General features: G+C 37.3%; 1 protein-coding gene across 1 annotated transcript in view; it reads left to right on the forward strand.

The window, feature by feature from the left end:
- CCDC171 (coiled-coil domain containing 171) overlaps positions 1-21,513 on the forward strand; it is a 163,198-nt gene that overhangs the window by 26,492 nt on the left and 115,193 nt on the right. The window contains exons 8-10 of the mRNA XM_009891512.1: positions 6,484-6,622; positions 14,864-14,966; positions 19,934-20,037. Coding sequence (XP_009889814.1) covers positions 6,484-6,622; positions 14,864-14,966; positions 19,934-20,037 — 346 coding nt within the window. The remainder of the gene's footprint in view (positions 1-6,483; positions 6,623-14,863; positions 14,967-19,933; positions 20,038-21,513) is intronic.

The raw sequence follows: 21,513 nt of genomic DNA on the forward strand, positions 1-21,513 counted from the left end.
GGGAAAGAGGAGGTTTAAGAAGACTCAAGGTGGGCGGTGCACAGGGGAGGCGTGGGAAGAGTCTCAAGCTAGTAGAATGGGTTGGAAAAAGACAGAGGTGGCATCGCTTTCAGTCTAGGATTATATGGGTCTGTACCCATAGGTATTTATGGGACTTATTCACACAAGCAATAGGAGAGAGCAAAAGAAATTGGTTTTCCTACAAGTAAGAAAGTTTGTGGGCCTGAGAGAGTCCGTCTATATCCATGGTTACAGAGATGTTTTTAGTTACGTAGTTGAATCCTGTGCTGTATCATAAACACCTTAGAGCTCTTCATTAAAATAAGGCCAAAAGAAGCATGTATGTAAGATTGCGTTTAGGTAAACCACAGTCATATTAAAAAATGAAAGCTTTTTTCTCAAAGAAGAGGAAATTATTTTTATGTTAAAAATTTGTGAAAAATATGTGAAATACATTATGATAGTAATCTAACGTGATGCTTCAGGAATACTGCAGTCTTCACAGCTGGGAAACTTAATAAGTGTATTTCAAGATTCTCTATGGTCCTGAAATAACATCAGTTAATTAAACTGTAATCTCATCCTGCCTGGTTGTTTTTGCTTTGAGCGTGAGTTCTATGGCAGTAACATATAAGACACTAAACTAATACCAAGTTCTTTGCCTTTCCTTGAACTGGAGAAGGCCTGTACTGTTGGTTTGACATTTTATTTGGTTTTGGTGTTTTGTTTTAAAAAGGCTTCTTTGTGTTCAAAACAGCCTTGTTCGGAGGAATGGCTGTTGATCAGTAGTTTTACATAACAAGGTACTTCCCACTGTATGAGTTTTTCTTGTATGTAACTTCTTACTCTTACTGAGAATATGGTTTGGTCTGTTTCTTCTTGTTTTTTTGTTTAGTGTTTTTTATTTTTTTCTCTCATAGGTTTCCATATCTGAGTGGTCCAGAAACTACAGAAAATTCATGTTACAGTTAAAATCTTTCTCTTCTTTTCAGACTTAAAAGTTTCCCTGAACTAGTGGTCTTCCAGTGCTGCTTCTTGGGCCGTTTCTTGAATCCTTCTAAGGTCCAATATTCCAAGGTCCATCTTTGTATTTGAGATTAGAACAGCCAAATTCACCATCCTCAAGTAAAACACAGGTCTTTTTTAGTTTTTTGGCTAATGCATGTTAAGCTTGAGTAGTTTTCAGTCTAAAAAAAAAAATTCTCCTGTCTTGTCAAAATGGCTACCATTGCGTGGCTTTCTGTAATCATTTAGGGAGCTGTTAACCTTCCAAGAATCTCCAGATACCATTTACTCCTTCCTTCTGGAAGTTTCGGGAATTATTCTTACGTTATTTCTGTCCAAGCTCAAAAACTAGCCCTTGAATTGTACAAGCAGCTCATGTCTGTCCTCGTATCTCTTACTATGTCTCTTGCATTCTTAGAGAAAACAAGTGCATCTGACCTGTAGCTTTGGCCTCTGAAGTTCAAGGTAGTGAGATTAATGAAACCACAGACACTGTTAAATTTAAGGGTGCAGTTAGTCCATCAGGGGAGATTTGTAGAAATTATACCTGACTTTTGAAAGTACTTAACTTTTTATCTTTATAGCTCTCTAGAAAATGAATGTGAGTCTGAACACGTGGGTCATGTTCAACTTTGATACAGTCACAAATGAAGGGTTAACATTACAGAAGTTTGCCTGTTCTGATTTTATTATTTGATGTGAAATAAATGTTGAGTCATGAATTCTGCGTAAATGAATTTTAAAAATACGATAACATATATAAGTGTACACATGTAAACCGAAAATGTAAACCACACGTCATGCAAACATAGTAGGTCCTGAAAGGAGAGTTAATGCTTTACACTGGGAGTTACATATTGGTAAAATAATTTGATTCTCAGGGTTTCCATTATGTTTGGCATTTTAATGCTTTTATTTGTCTGTCTTCAGTTGTTCTTTTTAACTTTCCTCGTAACTGTTCTCTCAGGTACTCCCCTCTATTTTAGCGATTTCTTATTTTCACCTTGCTGCAAGATGTTTTGTCTTAGATATCTGTGATGAGTAATAGTTTTCAGTGCAAGATAGTCTTACGAAGATTCCTTTTGGGCCTACAGAAAGTTCATAAAATATGAGTTCCTCAGCTGCATTTTTTTAGAAAAATTTTGATTGGTTGATTTCATCACACTAGACCCCAATCTCCCAAAGTGATATGCGTGTGCACTTAAGTTTCCTTAACAAACAGAGTTTGTCCAACCATTTCATTCTGCAGATTAGTTTCTCAGATGCGCAAAGACCTTTTTTCTCACGAAGCAGTCTTAAGTGCAGTACTGCCTGCACATGGAACAATGCTGTTCAGTTGTTACGATGTGGAGCTTCACTATTGTAGTTCTGGTTCACAAAAATTACATTTTGAAAAAATGGGGTGAACTCTTAAACAAAAACCTTATTCTAAAAAGAAAAATAGAGTTGTTTTTTAGGGACTATATTTCTTTGTCTGGAATTGCTATAGAAAGTACCTGAATATATGTATTTGTTGTAGCTAAGACCAGGAAATACAGTTCTTACAGTTATGGTATCAATTGCGTTAGAAACTTTGATATCAGTGCTTACAGAGAAGTAAGTACTTATGTTACTAAAATGCAACAAGAACCTGAAAGAAGCCTTCCCCTTTGACTCTAAGCTGGATAATTCTGTTCAACGTTTCTTTCCCAGGAAAGCAGATTTACCCTATTTTGCGTTTTCTTTTGGTACAAAAGAGTTTGTGCCTACTTAAAGCACCTGTTCTGTGTGTTAATTGGATATCAGAATAAACTTTGTCTAATATTGAAGCAGTACTTGTTACTACTTGCAATCATCTGTTGATTCAGGCAATTACTCCTAGCAGCTTCTGCCAACTGAGATTTTTTGAAAACAAATTGTCGTATGTGATTTCAAAGAATGCAAACCTCTCTATGAAAGTTAACGCAGTTAAACAGTTGGTGGTTCTGTTAATAGAGGCTGAAGAAACAGAAACAGGCTATCCTTACAATTTTGTTAGTCCAGGCACCTATATTTCCAGAGCTCCATAAAGATAGGTAGTGAAGGTCAAGCTTTATCTCAGATGGACATCAATATACTCAGTTCCCTTGAAGTAATTACATGGGGTGGGCATTTGCTGCCTCGTCTGTTTCCTGTGCCTTTTTTTATTCTTTGAAGCATACAAGTATCAGTAACATTGGTGAATATCAGTGATTGCTTTCACCGGATCCCTTCAGAGAGAATACAAGAGCCTTTGATCTACTTACCTTTGAAGGCTGTGGTCCTTGGACTCCAGACAATGTCAGGAGCTTGGCTTTTCTTTTAAGCCATGATTTGGCATCCTAACATATTTTCCTTTTTCTGGAGGAGTCCCACGAGTTTGTCGTTAAGCCTTAGTGTCTGGAAAGTCTTGGAGACTTTCATTTGTTATGCTAGAACACTTGCATGTCTTTTTAGCTGGACTTGATGTAGGATAAATGATACCAAAGTTGGAAGCTATTCAAAGCTGTTAGAATTTATTTTCTCACAAAAAGATGGTTATAATAGTTGAAACCAAGCAATCAGGCTTTTCTGGGTTGCATAATTTATTAATTAGCTCTGAACCCAGTAGCACTATGTAAATTGGAAGCAACATGGAATTTGGCTCTCCATGTGAATTTACTTTTCTTGAAGAGTGAGAACATGACAGAATAAATTGAAACTCTTTTTGCTGTGTTTTGAAAGCTGTGGGAGTAGAAGCTACTTTGTGGGACTGAAACAGGCAAGTTCTTCTCTAAGAGTAAGAAGTAACCATCTACAGATAAAAGGAAAAAAAAATCAGCTGGGAAGAAGCAGAAGCACGTAGGTATTTGGAGGACTGATAAAGTGGTCCTTCAGCTAAAAAGATTTGTTGATCTTTAAGAAATAGGTCCAAGTCAGGAAGTGACAATATTGATTCAAAAGTTTCAAAGTTGGAAGAACTTTGAGCCCTTTGCACTACTTTCAGTTCTAGTAAGACAGAAGTGATAGGAGAAGAGACAAGGAAATGAGAGACACCTGGATGTTCCTACTGGTAAGAGTTACAGCAAAGAATGCTTCTGGTTGAAAGGGATTGCAGGAGATCTGTATTCCAACCTTCTGCTCAAACCAGGATCAACTATGAGATCAGGTTGCTCAGGGCTTCATCCAGTTAGGTCTTGAAAACCTCCAAGAATGGAGATGGTGCAGCCTCTCTGGGAACCTGTTCTGCTGTTTGACTGTTGTTAGGTGGAAAAAGTTTCTCCTTGTCTGAACCTCTTTGGATTCGATTTGTGACTGTTGTCTCTTGTCCTCTAGCCATACATTGCTGTGAAGTGACTGTCTGCATCTTCTTGATAACCTTCTTTTAGATATTGGGGAGCCAGTTATACACACTTTAGTTACCTCTCCTCCACCTGAACATACCAAGTTCCCTCAGTTCTTATATGTGCTTCAGCCCCTGACCATGTTGGTGACCATCCCCTGAGCTCACTCCAACTTTTTTCCTGTGTTATGGGGGAGGTGTGTGCGGTCATTATCCTAGATGTGTTATAATGAGTACCAAATAAAAGGTACAAAGGATCACTTCCCTTGATCTTCTGGCTATACTACTACTAATACAGCCCAGGATGCTCTTGGCTAACTCTACTTGTGTGCTATGCTGCTTATTTGTGGCTAGCCTCCTGTCTACCAAGATTACCAGGTCCTTTTTGAACATAGCTGCTTCCCAGCCAGTTACCAGCCATATCACTTCAGAGGGCTCATAATTCCTAAATTCAGATCTTTGCACCTGTCATTGTTGAATCTCAGAAGGTTCCTGTTGACCTGTTCCTCCTCCCTGTCTAGGTTCTAGGGAATGGCAGCCCTTCTCTTGAGTGTATCGGCTGTGTTCTGTCATGACCTACACGCACCCAATTCACTGTTGTCTGCAAACTTTGTGATTGCACTCTTGGCCTAAGCCAGGTGATGGATAAAGATGTTAAACAGATTCTAATACAGACTCCTACAGTATTCACTTGTTAGCTTGTTAGCAGCCACTACCATCTCAGCTTTATTATCAAACTAATTTTATCAATGTTGTACTTCACATATCTAGACTGAAGTCCTAACTTGGCTATAAAAATACTGTGTGAGACAGTGCCAAAAGCCTTGCTCAAGTTAAGTTATATTTAATCTTCCTTTCCTTTTGTCCACAGATCTGGTCATTTTATCATGGAGTATAACTGGATTGGCCAGACATGACTTAGCCTTGGTAAATCCTCACTGATTGTTCTCAATCACCTTTTTCTCTTTCATGAGCACAGAAATTTGTTCCAAGGCGACTTGCTTCGTGACCTTCCTGGGGCTGGAATGAAGCTAACTGGTCTATAGTTCCTTGGCTTAACCTTTTGCCCTTCTCCAAATATAGGTGTGACATCTGCCTTTCTCCATTTGCCAGGGACCTCCCCCAATCTCTTTCAAAGCTGATAATGAGCAGCCTTGCTGTGACATTGGCCAGCTTTGTCAGAATATTTGAGTGTAGGTGAGCTGTCCTTTTCAATTTCTGTGGGTTAAGGTCTTACAAGTAATCTCAGACTCAGTCCTTACCTACTGCTAGCAATTATTCTCTTTGAGCCTTTTTACTGATCATAGAGGTTTGGGAGACCTTGTCAGGGAAGACTGAGGCAAAAAAGGCCTTGAGTGTGGTGTCCTTTTCTGTGTCTGCTGTTGATAAATTACCTGGTCTGTGTAGAAGCAGGTCCATGTTTTCTTTCCTGCCCTAATGTAGTGGTAAAATCTTTTCTCAGTGTCTTTGTCACCCTTTGCAGACATCAATTCTGGGTGAGCTTTTGGCTTTCCTGACACCATGCCCACATACTCAGGCAATCTTTCTAAATTCTTCCTTGGATTTGTGTCCGTGCTTCTGTCTCCTGTGTGCTCTTGTTTGGCCTTGTAGCTTTGTCGTGAGTTGCCTGTTTAGCCGTGCCAGGCTTTTTATATATCTGTTTACCTGAGTACCAGGAGGACTGATACAGTACAAGAACCGTTTGAAATTTTGGGAACAGTCTGCTAGTGCAAAAATTTGAAATCATGCCATTCTCAGTAGAATGTAGTCAGGTATGTGGAAACTTTAGGAGCAAGCTTTGTGCTTGAAGTCAGGGTTGATTATGCAAGATGTGACATGGTCTTTCTGCAGAGAGCTATTGTGTTAATTAAAATATGATAAATTCTATTATATGTAATTTGGAGGCCATATGACCAAATTAATTTATGACTGGAAGCCTAACACAAGCATTGGTAGCTGAAAAGAATGTAACTACTTCTTGAAAAGCCTTTCATAGAAGGAATATGTAACTTCGTTAAAAAAAACCCCCAAAGTAACTTCAGAAGTGATATGATGTGATAACATGATATGTGCCGTACTCACTGATTATCTTTAAAAGTATGTAGTATACGTAACAAAAGTATTTTTGATAAAAATGTTCTAATGCTGAAACTTTACAGATTAGAAAGAGAGTGTTTCTCCACAAACAAGCAAATGAATGAGAAGATTGAGGAAAAGAAGAAGGTAATTAAAGACCTCTCTGAGAAACTAGGGAATAGTGAAAAAAACGGCAGAGAATTACAGGAGGAGCTTGCAATGGTAAGACAAAAGGCCTGTGGCACTCATTCTTTAGGGTTTTTTAAACGTACTGTGTACATAATCTTCATTTGCTGTGCTGAGCCATGGAAGAACTCTGCCATTCTGTTACTCTGATTTTACTTACGTTATTTTGTTTTGTAAAACATGGGTCAATACAGCTAATACACTGGAGAAGCTAATTTGAAAATGTATTTTAAGTGATACACCATGTATTTAGCTGAAGAGTTATTGAGAGCAAACAGTTATTTTAAAAGTACGGCTATGAGTAGAGAGTAACTTGTGTTTGCTTTCCTAACAAAGAAGACAATTTGTAGATATGGATTATGATTCTTTGTGGAAAATGTTCTTTGTACCCAAGCTTTTTTTCTTCTCCAAGCCTTATTACCTACCATTGTGGGCTTGTTTATTTCTATTTCACTATTACTTTGTTTTCGGTGAAAGCATTTCACTGTAAAAATTGTTGAAAATTGCTTGTTTGAAGGTGACAAAAGCAGAGGGATTTTTGTTTGTTTGTTTGTTTTGCTGTGGATTTGGCATGTTGGATGTATTTTACTGCATTATTTTCTGAAATCTTTCTCCTTCTATATGACCAACTGGGGCCTTCCCACTGTCTTTACCTACCTCAACTTTGAATAACAATTTTGCCATCCTGTTGCATAGTAGCAGGGACAAAGCAAAGATCTTAGGATATCTAGAAAACCCCCTCTCCTTCCGTTGTGTAGTGGCAATTGCAGTATATCTATACGTAGCCAATGTAAACTTTTTTTGATACCGGCTTGCAAATTTCTCTTCTTTCTCTCTCTTGGAGCTGTGAGTTGGAAGGTAAAAGTGGTCTGTTCCCTGCTGCTGATAAGCATTGTGCTAGTCAGTGAGAAGGAGCAGAGACCCGGATCAGAGGATCTTCAGACTTGTTGGTGTCTTCTGTTCAGCTGATGCAGTTATTCCATATGTTGTCTTAGTGTTATCCACTTCCCAGACAGATTGGTAACTAATAAATTGAAGAAAAATCAAATCAAAACGCCCCTCTTCCATCTGGGAGAATCACAGCTTCTTCTATGCAAGCACTAATATATTGAAAGGCATTTACTGGCCTGGTTAACTTGAGAAAGTCATCTTGTCAGGCACAGAAGGAATACGAAGAGACAAAAGCAACTGTCTTGCCTAACTACAGTCAGTGATGATTGCTGTTTATTGCTATAAAATACAATTCCAAGGTGAAAAATTTCTACTAGGAACCTTGAGCGCTTCCTAGCTGTCGCTGTGATGAGTTTTCCTTTTAGTTTTGTGTTCCTTAGTAAAATGTATGTTATACCTGACAACAATTCAGGACAAAATTCTGTTCATGATCAAGGTTTCTGGAAATGGCAACAGTATTAAATGGTGTACTCAAAATGAACATTACATTACTGAAAGGTAAAAAAGCAGAATAGATTGTCTCAGTTAAAAGAAATGTCTTATTCATCGAGCCGCTTGTTTTAATTGTTTTACTGGAACTATTTTGACCCACCAGACTGTCTTGAACAGGTAATAAAAATACTCATTTTCTGAGGACTTATATTAGTGGTCCCTATGGGATTAGATTTTTATCACCTTGGATGGCTTTGTATTTTTCCTGAAGACTTTTGTATTTGTTTGGGAAGCAGGAGTGCCTGTGTGTGGTCTTGTTTACTTAGTCTGGACAGTTTTTTGTTCTTTTTCTTCCCAAAATGAAAAAGCAGAAGACTTTAGCAGAAACTAAGTATAAATAACATTTCATATACTGTTATTAGGCTTCCCTATACCCATGCCAAAATTGTGTGAAAATGTCAGTGCGTTCTCTTCCTTCATTTCCCCTTCATGCTTTCTTGATCTATTCATTACCTTCTTATATTTTATACTATTGGTAGACATCCTGAATATATCCTTTCCACTCCGGTCTGATAATCTTCTATTGGTTTCTCACTGTACTGCTATAATAGAAGTTAATGTTTTTGTTTGTAAAATACTTGGGAAATATAACCAAATCAGGGAAGGCTCTTTGTTTTTAGAGAAGCAGACTTACGCAAGGACAAAATACGTTCTTTGGAAACTCTATATGAAAGAGAAGAACTTTTTTTTTTTATGGCTCAGCTGAATGTATAGTAATGTAGTTATGCTGCTTTTAATTTTAAATATCAGCATGTGGCAGAAGTTTGCCAGAAATTTGCATGGATCAAATGTGATAGGTTCTGTTGGTATCAAACAAAACTGCTTATGAAAGTTCAGCATGAACAGACTCTCAAGATTTCCATTATGTTTTTCTGAGGAAATTGGTCTCAGGCTTGTCATTATTTCCAGCTAGGGTTTTTAGAAATTTTTAGTTTGAAGAATAGGAATTTGGAAGAATGGCCGTTGTAATTCAGAACTTGTTTTAAATTGAAGCAGCCCCAGCTGTATTCTTGCACCATGGAAAGAATAAAAGGTGTCTTCAATAGTTTTAAAAATTAGTCAGGATATTTACGTTTCTGGCATCTAGTAGTGGATGATCTTTAACTGTTAATACCAGACAAGCAGGAGTATGTTCAACCTTTATTTATGACAAACGTATATTGAAATTTGGTGAACTTGCCAATTCACCAGGATGCATATAAAGAAATGAAAGTCATTAAAAATAGTGTATTTTAGTACAAATTCCTTCAGTTTGGAAGAACTGTGTATTCATTTCCTTCCCTTTGTATAAGTAGCATAATTAGTGTATAAGTAGTGTAATAGATTACACCCAGAGCCTGTCTTTTGGCATGTAGCATATACATCTTTCTCTTACAGCCATGCATGCAGTCATGTGCTGTATACATCTCAGCTGCCTGTAACAGCCTTGTAGGTTATTGTAAGCTGGAAGTCAGAATGGAAGTGTTGAAAATCTAGTTCCTGGACATAGGCATTAACCATTGTTCTTTAACAGAAGTGTTTAAAGTATTGACTGAACAGACAATGAAACACCCTAAAGATTATGATACTTTCCTACAAATTCTATGGAGCAGAATCTGGTACTTAATGGCAAAGATGTAAATCTCATCTAGATGATTTATTGTGAACAGAGATTTTTCTTTCAATTTAAAAAAACTGAGGCGCAGTCTTCATTAATTTTGTGCTAATGATTGTTAAGTGTTATGTTACCTTGATTCTTGTTTTGCTTGCCTTAACTCAGGGGTGGAGTGTTCCTATCCAGATGCTACTTCTGTTATTGTCCTAATTGAAGAGGATCAATAAGTCTGAAGCATATGCTTAAATAATAGAAACAAAGAAACCAATTTTGTAATTTATTCTGGAAGTGGACAGGTCACTCAAGCTGTGATGTCCCAGTGTTTGAAAGCAGGCATCTAAAAAACACTTTTAAAGTTGCCAGTCCTTGAAGGATTTTCTCTAACTAAAAACCAACCAAACCTAAAAACTAAAAGAGATACTTTGTAACACTCTGTCCCACCAAAAGGTTGTTACAAATCTCTCTTTAGGGGATTATAGTAGTTCCATATAAAATTTGAGCATTTTTGATTAATTTTGTTTCAGGTGAGTAAAACGAATACACTAAATTTCCTGAGAAATTGTATTTAATTTACACATGGCTAGACACTTTTAAAAGACTCCTCTATAGACTTCAGAAAATTCTAGCTAATATAAGAAAATAAGGAAACTTTATTAAGTATTCAATAGTTAGATAACTTGAGCAAAAATAAAGAGTAGCCTAAGGAGGGAGATTGTCAGTGAGGGTTTTGTTTTGGTTTGGTTTTTATACTGCAATTTATGCTTGGTTGCTTAAAATTTGTGCCACTGTTCTGCTATACAGAACATCACTCAAATAAAACCATTTTTTGTTAACTGTGGAGCAGTCATTTGGAGCCTATTTCTATAAACGCTTTGATTTTGTTCCCCCCAGGTCATGCCTGGTAAACATTCTGATGCTTTTGTCAAGAATTTACCCAAATGCTTTTCAAGGAGCATCTGAACATACTGCTTTTTGGTGTCTGTGTGGATAGTTCTGGCTTTTGCACTTGCTCTGCCATCATCAGGTGGGATTTGTACTGCAGTCCGAGTGGATGGATTAGTCCGTGTACAAGGCAGCCACACAGGAAACTCCCTGTAACTGTAAACAAAGCGGAGAAAATTCTTCTTGGAATAATGGCATTGTTGCAGGTCTAAACCCCAGTTCCCTGCATAATACTACAGGGGTTTTGATAAGTTAATTTTGAAAAGGCCTCAAACTCTGCCTGTGTGTTTATTTTTTAAATGTTACTGAGCTTGAGACACAGGTGCACATTTGCAGCATCAGGACACGGGGGCTATTGTGGAAGTATGCGTAGAGTTTGCATTTATTTTATTCAACAGTGGCCTTTGGAAAATGCTGAAAAATCAATGAGACTTCATTTCTCTCCCGGAACAGGTGATGGAATTATACCAAAATTGAATGCTGGTAGTTAAAGAAAATATCTCTGCAACCAAGGTAGTAGGGAATTGCCCAGATAAATGCAGATGCCCCGATTCTGGAAGATTAGTAGAATTCTGACAGCGGGTGGAATAATTTTTATAAGTAGTAGGCTTTCCTAATAATTCTGGTTCTCCTTACAGATAAGGATACAAATCTTGGAAAAAAGACTTACTCCTGGTTGGAGCCTACAGTACTTGTAATGAAAAATACTTGGCTTCTACTTAATTTCTTTAAAAGTTGTGTTTAAAAATTGATGGCTGAGTAAATAGGTTGCCAAACACATTTTTCTACCAAAAGTTCTTTTGTCCTCAAGGGAAGTTTTGTGATAATAGGAACCTTCTTAAGGATATGAAGTTTGACGTGGGGAAGCAATACAGCATATATGGTGGGTTCAGAAAGGATGACTTCGCTCCCATATTGTTTAGTTTCTAGCCTCCTATTCTGAATATTCTGTGAGGGAAGGAATTGTGTTTGTGGGTTATAGGAAATACTCCTGATCTATTTAAATTCTTAAGTGTTTGTACAAACTTCACAAGAAGACTTTACCACTGATCTCAGGGACCTGGGATTCTGGGAGGCAGGTTTTCCCAGTAAAGACTGAGGTGAAAAAGGCATTGAGAGGCCTTTTCTGCATCGTAGTCACCAGATCCTCTGCCCCATTCAGCAGTGGGTGCACATTTTGCCCAGTCTTCCTTTTGCTGGTGAGGTACTTCAGGAGCCTTTCCTGTTGCCCTTCACATCCCTTGCCAAATTCAGCTTTGGGTGGATTTTGGCTTTCCTAAGTGTATCCCTCTGTGCTTGGACAGCGTCTCTATATTTCTTCCAGGTCACCTATGCCTGCTTCCACCTCCTTTATGCTTATTAATACTTGAATTTAGTTAGGAGCAACTTGTGCATCCATACAGGCCTCCTGCTGCCTTTGATTTTCAAGGTCATTGTCAAGGATCACCTTCAAGGTCAGGTATGGTCCATCCTGATGTGCAGGAAGTCAAGCAAAGTCAGCAGAAGGCTTACTTTACAAGTGTTCTTCCACCTGTTTCTAAGAATGTGGTCTGGGAAGCAGACTCTCTGTAAGTAAAGGCTTTAGCATTTTGTCACCTGATTTCCCTTTTGCAGTGATTTAGGGAACACTCACACCAGTACCTTTCCAGTAGTTCTACAGGAATGGCATCCCCTAACACAAACAGGATGATCGATGGACTTGCTGAGAGGGAAGTAATCTCATCTCCTGAAATAGTTGGATCTGGCAGAAGATACCTTTCAGCAGCTGCAATTGATTATGTTTGACTTCTTCACTTGTGGATTCCATTTTCCTTTTCAAAGTAAAGGCTTATGTATACTTGCTGTGTTTGTTCAGACTGAAGAAAAGAAAACTAAAGGAGTTACAACTACTGCCACAAATTATCAAGTGGGTGCTTATGGAGTAGATGTACCTACACTCTCCTTAGAAATATGCAGTGAAAGTATGATAGAAAACAGAAGTTTTAGAAAGGGAAATTCTAATTACCTGTATGGGGAAAAAAAAACCAACTTCACAGTGAGCATGGTGAGATATTGGAGCAGGTTGCCTGGAGGGGTTGTTGAAACTCCATCCTTGAGGATACTCAAAACTTGACTGGACAAGGCTCTGAGCAACCTAACCTGACTTCAAGCATGGCCCTGCTTTGAGCGGGGAGTGGGACCAGATGACCTCCAGAGATCCTGTCAGCTTAAATTACTCCATGATTTTATGACTCTACACATTCTTATTAGATACCTGTCAGTGAGACATAAGAAATTAGATCGATATGTTCAGACCCTTTTGGACTCTTAACCTGTGCCTGGATTTCCAGCACTGTAGTTTACAGTATTTTTCTTCAGTTTTTGATAATGGGGACAGTGGTTGAAAATGGGAGTTAGAAAGGAAAGATACTAAATACTTTGCAGCTGAAGTGTGGAGAAACTGGCTAGTCTAAGGAATTTCCTTTTGATCTTTATTGCTGTCGAAAAAGAGACTGAAGTTGGCTTAGGGAGTGTAGATGCAGTTAGCAAATAAAGCACAGAGAAGCGGAGAAGGCTGAATAAACTTGAATATACTGGCTAAATTGTGGTAAATTAACTAAACCAAATTAAAAAATTGGATAAGGAGATTGAAAAAAAAAAAATCTCACATTTGACTTTTCCATGGGAAAAGGTTTTTCTGGGAAGATCTAGTCTGACCTTTCTGTGGTCTTTTATGTAAAAAGAGTATTTATATTATTGTGATGCTGATCATATTGTTACATTTTGTTACTTTTAATATGTGAGGTCTTTGAGACATGAGAGTACATGAGAGTAAATTATTTTAATATGTTTGCATCCCATAAAATATTTTTACTGGAGCTCAGCAATTACAAGCTCTATTTATATAGATAATTTTATAGAGGAAGAGTTAAAACTTAGTTATTTTTTAATATATAGAAGTGGTTTGGAAATTTTTTATGAAGCGTAGTACAAACTCTCACACAAGGAAAGGCGTGTAAATGCTACAGGGGACCTAACATTGAAATACACATATGAATAATATATTAGTTGATACACAGTACATATAATTAGAATTGAAAGAGTAAAGCAAATTTATAAAATATTTAAGCTGAATAGTGAAGAACACTGCAGAGAATTAAATGCATTTCTTGGTTTTTTAGCCTGACAGTTATATGCTACCAGTATGTAGCAGTCTCCCACACTTGAGAAATTGACTGGATCCTTACACATGCAGTGAAGCATAACTAAAGCAATAGGGTTTATAGATATGATAGAAAACAATAGGGTTTTTCTCAATACAAAAAGGGTAACCTTCCATCACCAAGTAGAAATGTAAATTACTCAAATAGCTGTTAGAATTTAGAATAAAAATAGAGTAATTAAAAGTAATGAGGCATCAGCCTTTGTCCTGTGAAAACTGTGAAGTTATTTAAATTAAGTATCCTCTTGATCTGGGGCAGAAGGTCAGCTGCTAAAATTGTACATTTCTTTGAGAAGCCACAACTACATATTTCCAAGAGGACCTTGGTCTTGTCTAGAATTGTGGATGCAAGTCTTTGAAAATTGCAAGTTTTAGTATTGGACATAAATTGAAGGAATTATTTGATACAGTCCTTCTATGGTAGTTATTAAAAAAAATCTGCTGTATTACCTTTCTGCCCTGAGAATAAAGCCACTGTCTTGATTTGAACAATAGGCAGCACTTAGTGAACAGTTTTCTTTAAGAAAATTCAATGATAGGAGCTGAAGGACTCTGCTGCTTTATATTTCGTGCTTAAGGAAGAGGTTTTGATATTGAAGAAATCGCTATCAAGCATGGAAGATACTAACAATTAAAGGAGGCAAGTTTGCAATGAGAATAGGTGTGGGATTTGACTCAGTGCCAAATCATGAATTTCTAGCCTGTCTGCCAGTAGTTTGGTGTCTTTCTGGATGCCCTTGTAGGGTGTAACAATAGATTTCATTGCTTGCATAGATGGGCAGCAGTTAGTTAATGTTCATTAAGACATTTTTAAAGCCAAAGAAGATCAAAACTAGATTTTAGTGCAACTATTTTTTCTTTTGACTACCTGAAGCCTTTAGTTCTTTTTTAAGTATGTTTCAGGGGTCTGTGTTACTTATTTGTGTTGTTATGTTAGGTCTCTTGGCTCAAGAAAAGGAGTAATAAGAAATATAGCAGGAATTTAAACTTAAAGGGGAACAAAAATACCTTTGTGATCTGTATTTCTTCTGTTTACTATTTTAATGGATTTCTTTTTTCCCTCTCTTGTCTTGTCTGTATCTCCTGTCAAATAAAGGCCAAGAAACACCAGGTCTTTCTAACAGAGACGTATGAAAACAACATGAGAGAGCTGGAGTTACTCTTGGACAGCTTTGCTATGTCAGGCCAGCGGACAGCAGGTTAGTTGAAGGTATAAAATGACAGATGCATCTGTCAATGTTCCAAAGTCACTACATTGTGGGAATTCTGCAGATGCCTCTTGCATTCCCTCTTCTCAACATGCTTTGATTTGATGACATGTTAAGAGCAGTTCTCACAGCAGTCAAATGGCCTTGCTAGCTGAGAAAGGGTGACGGAATGTGGACCTGCTGTTGTCAGCCCAGAGCTTGATTTACAAATGCTGGGGTGTATATGATCGGTCAGAAAAGGGCTCACTTGCTGTGCTCTAAATCCAACTGAGAAAAAAGTCCTTACAGTATACCTGCAAAGGGAACAGATGTTTTGCCTGCACTGAGCCAAATTCTGAGGCAACCTTCAGCAACTTAAAGGTCATATATTCAAAAAGGTTGTGTAGGACACATGATATAACACAATACTTTTTACTGTTGATTGTGAACTAGTACTGTATTGCATTCATTTGATTTAATAGAGAGCAAATGTTTCTCTGTTTTCATTAAAATTAATTGTAAGTCAGTGGTTGTCACTCTGCTGCCTAGCTTTATATGTAATTGTTGTATCAAACTCAACAAATTGCTGCCTGCTTAAATATTCGAAATAGTGGCTAACATAAACGAGCTGAACTTTAACATCAAAGCTAGTATTTTTTTTAAAGGTGGAAATAGTACACTTGTAAAAATCTTCATTTAAAACTATCTATAAAAGTTTTGTCTATGTGGTTCCTGTTAGAAAATCACATACTAGACTCAAAATGCTTCCAAGTTACAGTGCAAGAAAACAGGCAAAACGTTGCTTAAAGAGCAAATGTGTTTATTTTAGGTGCATTGTGATGTTTCTGCGTTTTTTAGCAACAGTAGGCACAAATGGATCATATAACATCTTTAAATGAAGATGCACCTTTTTGTATCTGCACAAAAACATTTTTTGGGGGGCCTGGTGCTGTTAAAATTGAATAAAGGAACTTCTTAAGATTTCTGTTGTCCTTAAAAGCCTAGCCTTGAATCTGTGATGCATTGATTTCCTCACATAGGCTGTATGGTGTTTTATTTGGGAACTGATACCAGTTTTATTCTGTAATTATAAATGTAATTCCTGTGGGTAATACCTGTAGGTTTACTGTAGATAAGTCAGTCTGAAAAGCTCTTCAAAACTCTATGTTTTCCTCAATCTTGCAAAGTTCTGCATGCCTGGAGGGGCTTCAGCAATTCTGGGGGGAGCTGGATGCTGCTGCCAAAGTGCAGTTTCCAAACCAGTAATTGTCTTTTGGGTAGGTTTTCTGTTCTCCCTAGCGATAAACCTTGCAGAGAACAGCTTTGACCTGTTTCTATAATCTAGGGATTCAGTAACAGTAACTTCGGTATTAATTTGCTTTGTTTAAGGTAAACTTTGAAAGATCTTATTTAAAGACATCTATTTTTTTTTTAAGCTTCAGCGCCTCTGCAGAGGTTCAGTTGAGGCAGAAAGTCAAATTTAACTCGGCTGTGGATTGAGTCTTTATGGCTAATACTAAAGTGGACATTGACTAAGATGTTTATTCTACGTATTTACTATGCTTTTAAGTGTGAAACTTAATTTTCTAGTGCTGTTGCCTTGGTGTGTTGTACCTTTGAATTTATTATGTAACAGTATTTCAATTTTCAAAAAAAATGTTTAATGTAGTCATATTTGAAGTGAGAATGCGTGGGTGCCAATAAAAGTAAAAATCTTAAATAAATCTTTGTAGTCTAATTAGCAGGTGAGGGGCTACATGAGCCACAGCTGGCTGGGCAATCTTCCTTTCTTGTTTTGTTTTTTAACTTTCAGTTCAAGTGGTTGAGATACGTACTTAAAAATCTGTCAATATTAAAGGTCCAGACCCTTCTTTTAGGTGATGATCGGGCTATACAGGAAAAAGAAGAGAAGCCTTTATATTTTTAAGATTAAAACACAAAGTATTTTAAAAAGGTATTTTTTTCTTTGTACATTTCAAAGTAACAAGCATAAATCTGCATCTTCTCCATTTTAAGTGACCTTTATAAAATTTCCACAGCATTGTTATTCTTATTGGGCAATTTGCATGATTTCGGTTTGTCCATGTTCAGTTTATCATATTTTACAGTTATTCAGCAACAGGGTTTGTGTTTTTTCAGGAAAAAAAAAAAAATTGTGGTTGTAGCAATCTGAAAAAAAAAGGGAACTGACTATAAAGTGCTAAGAGTGTTAGCTTCTTTGAGCTAGTGTCACTGTTTAACACAGGCCACCAGTACCGTTTTGGTCAAAAATCAAAAACACAGCACCATATGAACTGCTATGAAGAAAATCAACTCTATCTTAGCCAGGACCAGTAGCGTTAGTAGAAAGTCTGAAGGAACAGCTTTAAGAATTTACTCACTTGAATACCTCCTGTCAATCTCCTATTAAACCTGGCATTTTCTCAAAATTCTTCCCCCAAACTCTCAGGTGACGTTGGGCAAATGCTTCAAGTATTGGGTTTTTTTCTTCCTTATTGCTGAAGCAGGCCCTCTCCAGCAAGAGAGTGCCATTTGGATTTTATTGCATGTCTCCTGCATAGTAGCGTGAAGACAGACAACATTTGGCCAGTATTAAAGCCATAGGCTTGTTTTCAGCTAGTGCAAGATGGTGGAATCTGGTATTTCTGTTGGCAGGCTGGGCTGCCTAGAAAACAGGGCTGCAGCAAAGGCAAGGAATGCCAGCATGGAAAGTTTACTGGCAAAAGTCTGGTTCTGGCAAACATGATGTAAATGAAGGTACGTTTCAGTGATAGCATTGCAGACTGGGACTCCAGAAATGAAGATACATCATTTAGATGCTTGATGAAAACTATGGGATGGAAGACAACCCCTAGATTGACTTAATAGGTGTTATTTTAAGCTGAATGAGAATTGTGAGTTACAACTTCTCTAGAGGTAGAAGTATGGAAGCATAGTACTTCCCTTTTTCTGTGCAACAAGGTCACTGCAAAACCTTCCTACAATGAGTAGTAGTGGAAAGTCTCTCTTGTAATTGAGAAGACAGGAGTGGAGGCCTATGCATCCTGAACTATAGCTGTGGTTAAGTGATTAAAATTATAGTAAGATGTTACTAGTTTCTTTCTTAAATGTGAAATCTAAACTACTCACAAAAGGTCAGATTTTATGAATTATTCTTAGGTTGATTCTAAGTGTAATGTTGTTATTTGGGACATCTGTAGGGCTCAGAGATTTGGTTAAGGGCACTGGAGTTTCAATAAGAGGATTTTGCTTTTCCCTGACCCTGTAGACCTTTAGCAACTGTGGTAAATAGGTGTCCAGTGGAGTGGCTGATAGGACAGAACAGAAGTCTGTCACTGGGACGTGTGTTTTTTTTACATTCACTCACATGCTGAAGAGCAGATCTTGCTCCTGTGACTCAAAGCAATCTTGCAAACCTGTGTGGGTTTGATTAGGTGTGACTTTGACAGTAACACTTGACTGGCACGTCAAAGTGAAAAGTTAATGTCCAGTCTGAATAATACTCTATGTTTTCTGGAATTATCAAAGAGTTGGGAGAGAAGAGGCTAATTAATTGAAAAAAATTTCAGAACGGCTGTTGGGAATACTTTCTGACTTGTGCATGTGTGTAAGTTTTCCACTGACTGACACTGGTGCATTATGTATAGCCTACAGGACAAACCTATCATTTTCGTATAATGCTTTGAGTAGAACATCATACTTATTAGAGAACACTAACCATAGGATTCCTAAAAAAACTCCAGCCTGCAAGTCTGTAAGTGCACCTCCTCTAGCTGACAAAGTTTTATGGAGAACCAAAGAAGGCGCTAGAGTGTAGTATCTGATTTGACTTTATGAGCCACCCTAGGTAAATTGCTTAGTGACACTGGCCTTTTAAAGGTGATAAAACACCTGTATCATCTTTTTAGTTCTGCTGGGAGTTATAATTGTTTAGCTTCTCTGCAGTTCAAATGCCACGGACTTTTTCACTTCTTTTACAAAACAGGGATGCTGTTAGCGTTGGTAAAGTTAGTTTTGCTTATAGAACGTGTTACGACTTGTGGAAAAGATTGTACTATAATTTGTTACAAAATAAGTTTATAAATGCTGCGTACTAATATAAATAATGCTGAGAAGAAGAATCTGTCAATAACCTGGTATTTTGCTGTAACACCAGAAAAAAATGAATAGTTTGTTCTTGGAAATTTAATATCAGCTGACATCTTGTGACCTCTTGATCAATACAGTGTTGTTTTGCTTTCTTAGCACATTGTATTACAGACTTTGGAATGCTCAGACTTGTTCATATGTCCCTAATTAAGGCAACCAGATCAGAAGTCTCCGTCTAAAGGTTTAGTAAATAAGTGTAGTGTGTATATAATGGATATATCAGCTTTAAGATTTATAATTGAAACGTTATGTAGGACTTTGCAGACAGATAATAAATTTTTTTTACTATTTCCTTTGGAATGAAATTCAAGATCATTTAAAAGGTTTTTAAGACCTCTCCAAGCATAACAGTCATGTGATCTTTGGCTCGGTAAAGCTTTGAGTAAATGAAGTACTACATTATAATATGCATGCTTAGTCACAACAGCAAAATAATGTCAGGAAAAGTGTAACATACTTAACTTCCAGGCAACATGTTTTTCAAAGTGTGTTATTGTGTGGTTTTAAAGTTGGCTGGTCTGACTGAATGACACAGACTTGACCACAGTAGAAATTATACGCGAGACTGCATACCAAATACATTAGGTAGAAATGTAATCCAGAATTTACAGTTCTGTATCTTGTATTAAAGCTTTTATACAAATGTCTTTCAGATGTATTTGCTGTGAAAGTATGACTATTCAGCTGCATCTCTTGTGGCAAACAAGGCTGCTGTTCAGTGTTTTGTATTGTCACTGAAGCCCTAACTAATTTTAATTCCTCTCATCCAGGGTGAGTAGTTTTCTCTCTGTAGCTTTAAGGCTTAATTTTCATTCTGTATTTTTCTTCAGGCACTTGTAAGGACAAAGATAAACCTCCGAGCCTCTCTGTCCTTGAGACTTTGAGGTGTACCTTGACAGCTTACCAGAACAAGCTGGAAGATACGTCTAATGAGGTAACACTTGCACTGTTTGGCTCTATATGTATCGCCTTCGGCCAGCAGCAGTACATACGCTTTGCTTGTAAATAAGGTCAGAAGAGTGGGAATGTTGAGTTGACAGTTTCATGTATACCCAAAGAAATAATCTCTGTCACTACAATTTCTCTAAGCTTGCCCTACAGTGATGTTTCACTTATGTTTTGGGGGGACAGGGAGAAAAGGTTGTTTCGTTTTTTCTTTTCAGTTTAATTTGGTTTTGGTTTCTTATTAACCCTGCTGGGGTTACTTTCTCGATAAACATTTGGGAAAACGAGCCATTCATACCTAGGATTTCAGTTAAAAGATTATGATTTAAGAGTTGGGCCATGTATACCACAGTATTCCTAAATATGTAACACTTCAGCCTCGACAGTCATTGATATAAGTTATGTAAATATGCATGCCCTTGTACATTTAAAAAGTGATGTAATTTTCTGAGATGAGTGTGTTTACGATGAAATCTCTTTTGGAACTATTTTGGGGTCTTTTCAAGTAAAATAGGACCATGACAATACTTTCTTTAAGTTATCTAAGACAATAATGGAAATATTTCAATTTTGGAAGTTGTAACCTTGAAAAAAATCAAATGTTTTCCATGCAGTCCTACTGGCCTTTTATTTCACTGACTGAAAAGTTACAATCTTGAATTTATTTTCTCATTTGTATTACTAATGCGATTAAATTAATCCTCTTGGGTGTAAATGTTTTATGAATTTGTGCCTTTAAAGGCTGTAGAGAGAAGTCAACTGCACTGTTAAAGCTTTCTGTACAAACTTGTAATTAGCTTATCTTTGGATAAAATTGGCAAATACAGAAAGGCAAGGTGTGATGCTACTGTAAAAATGCCAGTACTGTTTTTTTCATTTCTCAGTTTTGTCTTGTGTTTTACAAGTGCATAGTCTTAACTAGTCCCTCACAACGTTTTTTTTTTTTTAAAATAAAAAGAAAAAAAGAAAAAACGGAAGAAAAGTATATCAGCTTTGCCCCTTTTATTGGGAAGAGAATGGTCTCCCGCAAGACCTTTGAGTTTGTTCAATGGGCACAAAAATAAGTGACCATGGAAACAATTATACTTTTGTAAACAGCAAGCACTGTTAGGTCTCTCCCAGAGAGATAAGAGAACCGATGTGTACAGTCATTATGAAACTCTTCTGAGACCCAAGTCTGGAAGCTGCAGAGTAACTAGGAACATATTACCCACAGCGAATTGTTATTTGGGAGGAGGAATGTCACGTGATAGGCAGCACAGTTGAAAAGTCGACTCAGCAGGCTTTGGCTTAGTGATGTGCTTTGTTGTGAAACTGTGCCAGAGACAGCAGTGGGGAGACCAAGGGGGTGGCTGCTAAGAAAGCAAAGAGAGTATTCTGACAGAAAGAAGAATGAACTGTCAAGGAAAATAAATCGCAAGCAGAGCGGGACCAACTGATGACCTGCCACAAGACTTCCCAGTAG

Source organism: Charadrius vociferus, unplaced genomic scaffold, assembly GCF_000708025.1.
Source record: "Charadrius vociferus isolate BGI_N301 unplaced genomic scaffold, ASM70802v2 scaffold198, whole genome shotgun sequence".
Taxonomy (NCBI): domain Eukaryota; kingdom Metazoa; phylum Chordata; class Aves; order Charadriiformes; family Charadriidae; genus Charadrius; species Charadrius vociferus.